The 9,228-nt window shown below is 40.3% G+C and overlaps 1 protein-coding gene across 1 annotated transcript in view; it reads right to left on the reverse strand.

Annotated features, from left to right (window-relative positions):
- Positions 1-4,270: 4,270 nt before the first annotated feature.
- Positions 4,271-9,228, reverse strand: part of pdlim5a (PDZ and LIM domain 5a) — a 146,010-nt gene continuing 141,052 nt past the window's right edge. Inside the window, exons 11-13 of the mRNA XM_056283887.1 lie at positions 5,146-5,266; positions 4,699-4,814; positions 4,271-4,444 (exon numbers count right to left, since the gene is read on the reverse strand). Coding sequence (XP_056139862.1) covers positions 4,355-4,444; positions 4,699-4,814; positions 5,146-5,266 — 327 coding nt within the window. The 3' untranslated portion in view covers positions 4,271-4,354. The remainder of the gene's footprint in view (positions 4,445-4,698; positions 4,815-5,145; positions 5,267-9,228) is intronic.

The raw sequence follows: 9,228 nt of genomic DNA on the forward strand, positions 1-9,228 counted from the left end.
AAAAGACAGTTCTGGCGATTTGACTGACATGGTGTTCAAAGGAGAGGTTGCTGTTAAAAATTATTCTGAGATTATGGATGTGTGGGGAGGGAGACAGGATGGAGTTATTGATGGTGAGGCAGAAGTTGTGGTTTTGGCAAGGGATTTGGGTCTGATGATGATTATGTCAGATTTATCACAATTTAGTTTGAAGCAGTTGGCTTGCATCACTGATTTAATTTCGGTGAGACAGTTGGTTAAGCTAATAGTCACATCCCCTTGGGAGAAAAGGGTAAGTGTTGCTATCATTCATTCACTTCTGACACCATGTTTCGGAGTTAAAACTGACGAGCTTACTCATGAGTGCTGGTGCACTAATTCTATCTATGAAAGTTGGACACTGAAGAAAGCAATGGTAAACAGGATTGAGGCTGCAGAGATGTGACTTTATCATAGGATGCTTCGAATAAGTTGGACAGAGAAACATACAAATGCGAGCATCCTAAATGAATTAGGAACAAAAAGAGGAATAATGGCACATAATGAAAAGAAAGCTATCATTCTTTGGGCATACCTGTTGTATGTTTGTGAAATATGACTTTAGCCAGGAGAGGGCAGTACCAGTGATGCTGAGGGAGGATTCATGGCGGGAGGGAAGAATGGTGAGGTTGAGGAAGATGAGAATGCTGAGGTGGCAAGAGTCTGATGAGAGAAGGAAGTCATTGGTGACTTTAAGGAGGGCGTTTTCTATGCAGTGCTGTGAGCGGAAACCAGATTAATGGTTCAAATAGGCCATTGGAGATGTGGTGAGCTTTGAGTTGGAAGGCACCAAAACGTTCCAGTATTTTGGACAGAAAGGGGAGATTGGAGATGGGCCGGACGTTACTCGTGATATCACATAAAAAGAATGAACATATTCATGTCATTGCCACTATAATATTATTATTATTATGGCATTACTACCAGCAAAAATACCTGGAAATTGTTGGCATTTTTATGATTTTTTTTCAGTGGACTTTTTATAACGTCGTCGGACCATCCTCTCCCCATGTCCAATTTTTTTATTTGTCCGGTTCTGACGATAGCTTGCCTTAACTTCCTGTAATTGGCCCGAAAGTCAGAACCATCCTAAAAGTGTTTTCACAGTACAAAATGAACCATGGTTCAGTTCGATCCGGATCAAGACCATCTCTTTTCATCGAAACAAGGTTTGGCTGTTTTGTCCAGACCATGGCCCAGGGGACGTTTTCACAACTATAATTTTGGTTTTAATCAAACTGAAAAGTCTGAACTAAATGAGGTAGGTGTGAAAGCACCCTAAGGACTCATATAGTCCTGTCACTGATGATTAATTAAAGGCTGGCACAGTACTAAAACAAAGTATGGAGCTAGATCTGGGTATTTGTGAGACTATGAGAACAGTAACATGCAGATAGCAGAAGGGGAGAATTCCGACTGAGATGGTCAGCCAATGGCAAGCTTATACCCACAGCGTACTTCCTGTGAGTCAGAGTACTCTAAACATGGTCCCTCGGTCAGTCAGTTACTCTAAACATGATCACTCAGCGACATTTGCATTTGTAGGGCTGGCCTGGTGCTTCCCCAAACTTTTCACTGGTTTAGTATATACTAGGAGGCACTCTTCAATTCATTGTGTTAATATAATTTCCTTTTGATAAAACACTCTGAGATGGAAGGCCCCAAAGCTTCTGGGCATTCATATGATTCTGTTGTCTTGTCTGCCTGTAGGTGTAATGCTCTTTAAGCGACCCATTGCAGGGACACAGAAACAGTAAAATAATTTGGCGAATTTCAAATCAAATGAAAAAATTAGATGACAGCACTGGCACTTAATGAGAGTATTATTTTCTCTGGTTGTGTGTGTGTGTCAAAAGTACTGGCAGCTCGCCACAATGACGAAGGAGGCATTTAAAGATTCCCACCCATATCTGTACAGCAGATAAAGGTGGAGGATATGGGTGGATAGCTATCCTGTTGACTTTATAGGGAAACATTCGCTAAAGTGTTTGATCTTAATTTCCATCTTACATTTTTTTTATATTTATGCCCAGGGCTTCTCAATCGGTCATTCTCTCTCTCATCTTTTTCTCACTCGTCTATCTTTTTCTCACTCTCTCTCTGCAGTCTAGCACACATCTTTTTCTCTTCTTGCTCCCTCTTTCTTCTGTGACATTTTTCTCTACCCTGAGGAACTGTCAAAATATGCATTTCATGCTTTTCTCAGACCATGTTTTTCTTCCTCTAAGCAATAACACACATTTTGGTAGTGTACAACTATATTACAGGATTCAAAGATGAATAACACAGGATATTTGTTCAAGTTGTGTAAAATTACATTTATTCATACACAACACAAATTTAATTAGTTTGGAAATGGAGAACTAACTGCTGTTTCAACTAAAACCCCAACTTTCTTTTAGACTTGTGTACACACACACACACACATATATATATATATATATATATATATATATATATATATATATATATATATTAAAAAAAAACAGAAGACCAAAGGGCATTTTGTGGCCATTTGTGTTGACTGCTGAAAATAAAACAAAGCAGTCAAAATCTTTCGAGACTAAAACAGTGGAAGATACATGCCTAACTCTCAAACATGATAAAAATCTACCTCCATACCAACTCATGCAATCATAATTACTGGTTTGTGATGAGTGGGGTTTGACACTGGAAGAAACTACTCCCCACCCATATAACCAATGCTCCCTGGATTTATATATATATATATATATATATATATGACACCAGATACAATACATCAGAGCAGATATAATGATATTCTCTTTGCATAACTAAATAAAATAAAGACAATTTACAATAAAAAGCTTCTGGCTGGGCTGAGTGCTCATTCTTAGTCATGCACCATGTTGGAAGATGATGACCTTGTTCTCTCCATAACTGAATCTACTTTCTGTTTTTTACTTTCACTATCAACGCTCTCTCCTAAAATCCCCACACCATATAATGACTCTAGAAACACAAAGAGATTAGTTACATTGCTAAAACCCAGCTTTTTCCACACTAATTTGAGATGTGATATACTTTATTGATCCCTGTAGGGAAATTCCTCTCTGCATTTAACCCATCCTAGCTGTGTAGCTAGGAGCAGTGGGCAGCAGCCGTGCAGCACCTGGGGACCAACTCCAGTTCGTCTTGCCATGCCTCAGTCAGGGGCACAGACAGGGGTATTAACCCTAACATGCATGTCTTTTTAATGGTGGGAGGAAACCGGAGCACCTGGAAAAAACCCACCGCAGACACGGGGAGAACATGCAAACTCCACACAGAGGAGGACCTGGGATGGCCCCCAAGGTTGGACAACCCCAAGGTTGGACAATCCCGAGGTTCGAACCCAGGACCTTCTTACTTTGAGGTGACAGCACTAACCACTGCGCCACCGTGCCGCTATTGAATTATTTTTATTCTGTATTCTTAATGGTGCAAAATTCAACTATTGCCAACATGCGAGCCCTGTTTGGATGACGAACAGATATTTCAGGGCCAAGTTGTCATAATGAATTTCAGTTTTACGCTTTAAACCACTGATAACACATTATATTATAGCTAGCATCTTCCATACAGTTTCTTTTTCCACACAGTAGCATCATATGAGAGACTAGCTATGGTTTGAGAAGCTGCAGTCCAAATGTTATCAGCATCAAGTCTCTTTGTCATTGTATTTGATGCTCATGTAAAATAATTTTTATTTTAACATGTAGAATTTCACTCTTTAATGCTATAAGTGTAGAAATGAGAGAACAGCAAGTTGATGTGTTATTAAATCACCTTTGTAAGATGGCCTAGAATAAAGAAGTAGTGTGTATATATATACATATATATACATATATATTAAAAAAATCCTTCATTGATTGGACTGAATTACCTAACTCGAAACCAAAAAGAAAAGCTGAGCTGGCTCTGTGAATTATAAATAATTACAATAATTATACAGGAGAACTAAGAGGGTTCCGGTCTGGACAAGTATAGAAAAGTGTTTCTCATATTAAAGGTCACATGTCTTCTTCTAGTGAACCTAACAGCAACATTAAACATTTTTTTCTTTTAACAAGCTTGGGTCCCACAAAAAAAAGAAAAGAAAAAGAAGATAAGAATAAAAACATTATTTCGATTTGTTAAGTGTTTCCCTATACAGTTTTGTACAGGAACTGCCACCTGACGGTACATGTCAGAATTTCGATTGTAATTTTTATGAGTCTAGCACTGTGTGGTCTAAATGCTGTCTAAGATTCTTCCATCTCGCAAAGAAGAAAATATGATTTGGGGGGGGGACAATAAGTCCTAGCTGAGACAGGTCGAAAAGACTCCATGACGCTCATATCTTCAATGTGTGGGCGTGCTTCTTGCAAAGAGGTTTGTCTTTCTTGGAGAAGAAGGTATGCCCTTCTAGAGCAGTGCAACAAACCTGAATAAAGCAGAACACACACACACACACACACACACACACACACACACACACACACACACACACACACACACACACACACACACACACACACACACACACACACCAGAGAAGAAGACCCAGATGACAACCGTGTTTTGAAATGACACTGGGACAATTACAAAATACAGTGAAACATTTCTAACAGTCACAGCTTTTCTCTTTTGAGATAACCACAAAATATAATATAACATGTATAGTGTATGGTTACATACAGCACAAACAAAGCAAGTATCATGCCAGGTATATCCAAGGGCTTCCAGGAACTTGTCTCCAGCCTCAATGGGGAATTCACAGCCATGACAGCCAGTCCCAAACAAACTGTAGAAGTCTACACAAAGATAGATGTAAACCAAATTAGCAAAAAAACATCAAATCAACATTGATTCCACTCTTTATGATTGCATTATTTGTCCAGGAATAACCATAGCAGGCAGTTTTAAAAAAAAAAAGAAAACCAGCAGTTCACATGAAAGGTTAATGTGAAACTTGTGCATGTGTAATGGCTTATTTGACGCCCAGGTATTCCACCACATCATTGGACATTATCATTCTTGCTCTCAAGTTTGTTTTTGTTTGTTTGTGACAACAACCCATATTCAGTCAAAATAGCTGGACAATCAACATTGTTCATAGTTGCATCATTTCATGTTAGTTCTCACCTTGTTCGCAGTAGGGTTCTCCGTCCTCTAGGTGAAAGGTGTGATTTCTGATTGGCTGCTGACAGCAAGCACACAGGAAACAGTGCACATGCCAAGACTGTTTCAGGGCATGGATAACTTCCTAGTAGGAACACAATGACTGTTTAGTGAGGGACACTGTTCAGTTAGTTTGGAAGTACACGTGTGTGTGTGTGTGTGTGTGTGTGTGTGTGTGTGTGTGTGTGTGTGTATGTGTGTGTTGGACACATTAAATGGTGTCGTATGGAAAGTCAATGGTTTTATGCCCTAAACCCGAAAGTGAGAGTATAAACCCATCAACCATCAGAGGGTAGAAAGGATTCATTACTGCATGGACATTTGAGTATGTAGTATATAAAATATGCCGATTCCCTGGGAGATTAAATAACCCCTGCCAGGCTTGGAATCAGCAGCTTATGGCATCACTGAAAATACAACACTAAACTTTTGTGCCCGTAAGAAAGTGTCTCTCAACTCCAATCCTTGCGACCGACAAAACAGCCGTTTTTCTTTTTATATTAACATGTTGTAGGTGTAAAAACTCCCTGGTTGGTTAGCTGGAATGGCTGGTAGAAAAGAAAACCTGTAGGTCCCGAGGACCGGATTTGAGAACCACTCCCTCAAGGAGGGTGTTTACACTGTGGTCATGCTGCTATTCTCCCTATGGTATGGATAGCTTATATTTCCTCATATTCATACTTAAACTATGTTTTAACACAACTGGGCAATACATATTATTGGCCAACCCCTCATTTTTCTGTCAGAATGATTAATTCATAATGAACCTTTCACTAATTCCTTCCATTTCTCTCATGTCTCACTTTTTTTCATGCTCTCGTCTTCTTGTGAAACCACATGATCTGGCTTAAAATGTATAAACTGCTTTCCCACCCTAAAAATGTGAGAATGAGAGAGGATAGAGGGTCATTGAAGGGATGGTGGGTTGAGGGGAAAAAAAGGATTAAGAGGTGGTTAGTGAGAAAACAGGTTAATAAGAGGGAGTAAGCCGGCTGAAGATGTGTGAGAAATAGAGGGTTGAAAGGGGTTTTAGGATGAAGAGGTTAGAACACGTGAGGGATAAACGTCAGAGTCATTATGAGACCTCTGGACTCAGCCTCCACACACTCTGGGTTCAAGCTATACTTGCAGACTGGAGGTTTTTTAGCCTGACTGTCTATGCTCTGACAACCTGAATTACAGTGAAGATAAATGTAGAGTTTCCTCCTCAGATTCACCTTCCACCATCGCATATCAGTGTTATATACAATATTTATCTTGCATGTTATTTTTGGAGGTGGAGTAATGGAGCTTCAAACATAAAGCAATGATTTAAAGCAATAGCACTTCAACATATTTGAACAATTTCCATTTCATTATTATTTTTTATGGCCAACTGCCATCAAAAATGGGCTCCGTTGGGGCGTCTGGGTAGCGTAGCGGTCTATTCCGCTGCCTACCAACACGGGGATCACCGTTTTGAATCCCCATGGTATCTCTGGCTTGGTTGGGCGTCCCTACAGACACAATTGGCTGTGTCTGCGAATGGGAAGCCGGTTGTGGGTATATGTCCTGGTCACTGCACTAGCGCCTCCTCTGATCGGTCGGGGTGCCTGCTCACAGGGGAGGGGGAACTGGGGGGAACAGCGTGATCCTCCCAACGTGCTACGTCCCCCTGGTGAAACTCCTCACTGTCAGGTGAAAAGAAGTGGCCGGTGACTCCACGTGTATCGGAGGAGGCATGTGGTAGACCGCAGCCCTCCCCGGATCGGCAGAGGGGGTGGAGCAGTGACCGGGGTGGCTCGGAAGAGTGGGGTAATTGGCCAAGTACAACTGGGGAGAAAAAAAGGGGAAAAATCCAAAAGAAAAAAAAAGGGCTCTGTTTTTCTGAAAATGACTGTCAGGTTCTAGTATTATACACAGTTTGTTCTGGTAGATTGGACCAGACAGACGTTCACTTTACCAAGTTAGTTGGAATTGTCTGCACATCATGATGAGCACAAACTGTCTTTGATTCACATCAAACTCTGTAGTCACATATTGGCACTTTTTTCTGATTAACTTATTCAGAAGGTTTTGTTCAGTTAGTAAGTTGTTGCTATCGGTTTAGTGATTTACTTCAGTGGCGTGAAATGTATAGGCCAACATCCATTAAAACACATTTGGATAGATGTTCCTGTGTGTCCTCGCCTAGACTGCTGCATAAAATAGTTTATTGCACCTGCATCTGAGCTTAGATGTGTTCTGTGACTATGATGTTGTATTTGTAAGCACAAGCGCAAGCCAAAATGGACACCAACATTGCACTGCTCCAGCCGATCTGCATTAACGCACCCCCAGCTTTGCCAGCAGCCCATTTCAATGCAGGCGGGTTCTTTTCGAACCACAAAATTATCAAATGGATGCAGGCAGGAAAAATTCCCTTTGAACTTGAGGAAATTTGAAATGAGCCTGCCTTTGTGTCACCACTGGCCCTGCACCAGCATGAAAATAGAGACCCAATTATGCTGAAATAATGAATTTTTCCAAATGAAAATGAAAGGCCATTTAGGGCTATAGGAAGTGTATGGATTTTGTAGATTGTGAAGTGGGTTATAGACTGGTATGTACAGTTGAGGTCTTCCACTCTTGTCCATCAAAGAATTGCAGTAGTGACTGATCAAAAATGCACCGTGATGAAGGCGAATGTGTTATTCAGTTCTGGCTTTCTAGGTTTTGAAAGCCAAAACTGGGTGCTAGAAGTCCTCAGGCAACTGCTGGCCCACTGTAGAAACATACAGAGTAGGGAAGATTTACTTTCTAAGTATGAGTTTGAACACTGGCCCATCTGTATGCCATAGAAGGCAGCCAGCATAAGGGATGGACCAAACAGTGTGTCTTTCCTGTCTGTAGCATCTGAAATGGTTACAAGAACAATCCGTCACATAAACATCTCCACCTACTATTATGAGGTTAGATACAACATACCAGGACAAAGGGCTATGGGTCATTTAGTTGCTAACATAAACAGAAAGGAAAAAGACAAAACTGAGAAAGACCAAAATAGACTGACAAGTGAGTCAGTTGGCAGACAAGTAGTGATCTTAGGGTTGTGTAGAATATTGAAATGCTGCAGCAGGGCAGTAACAACTTTCCAAACAACAGGTGGTAAAGTTTCAAAATAGTTCAAAAGCTCAAGTCCAGCCAATCAATGGACTAATGTTGCTCACTCAAAATCATTAGACACAGACTCACAAGTAATCATGTAACTTTCAATGTACAGATGTTCTACTTTGCCTTCGCCATAATATAAACTGATGGGTCGTCTAATCTCCTGCATTCCTGGTTCGAACCCCGGCTCCTCCAGAGAGCATGTCAAAGTGTCCTTGAGCAAGACATTGAACCCCTAACTGCTCCTGATGAGCAGGTTAGTGTCTTGCATGGAAGCCTCCACCATCATGTATGAATGGGTGTGTGTGAATGGGTGAATGTGAGGCATGCGCTGTAAAGTGCTTTGAGTGGTCAGTAGACTAGAAAAGTGCTGTATACCATATTTCCTGGAGAAAAAGTCACACCAGAGTATAAATCACACTCAGCAAAAAATGCATTGTTATGAGGAAAAAAAAAACATGAAAGAAAAAAAAAATACAAGTCGCTTCGGCGTATAAGTCGCATTTATATGGTTGTACAGTATTTTCAATTGAGTCACAAGATTAAGCAGTGCCATCTAGTGGCCACAGTTGAAATGCAGTGTATGTATCTGACAAAATTATATTCTACACGTTGTTTTGGATTATAAATCGTAGGACCAGCCAGACGAGTACAAAAACAGCAACTTTTAGTCTGGGAAATATGGTAAATGCAGTGCACTATTTATCCATTAGTTGAAAATAATAAAATTACTTTCAAAACCAGGAAATGAATGATAACATGTATAAAAACATAATCCTAAAATGAAAAGAGCACCCTGACATGAACTTGATAACTACATCCCCCTCTTTATTATTATTATTATTCTGCAATGTCTAAATATCTGGATTGATAAACAGGCAAACAGGTGTCAGACATACTCAGACACACATATGCATA

The sequence above is a fragment of the Lampris incognitus genome, chromosome 1 (genome assembly GCF_029633865.1).
Source record: "Lampris incognitus isolate fLamInc1 chromosome 1, fLamInc1.hap2, whole genome shotgun sequence".
Taxonomy (NCBI): domain Eukaryota; kingdom Metazoa; phylum Chordata; class Actinopteri; order Lampriformes; family Lampridae; genus Lampris; species Lampris incognitus.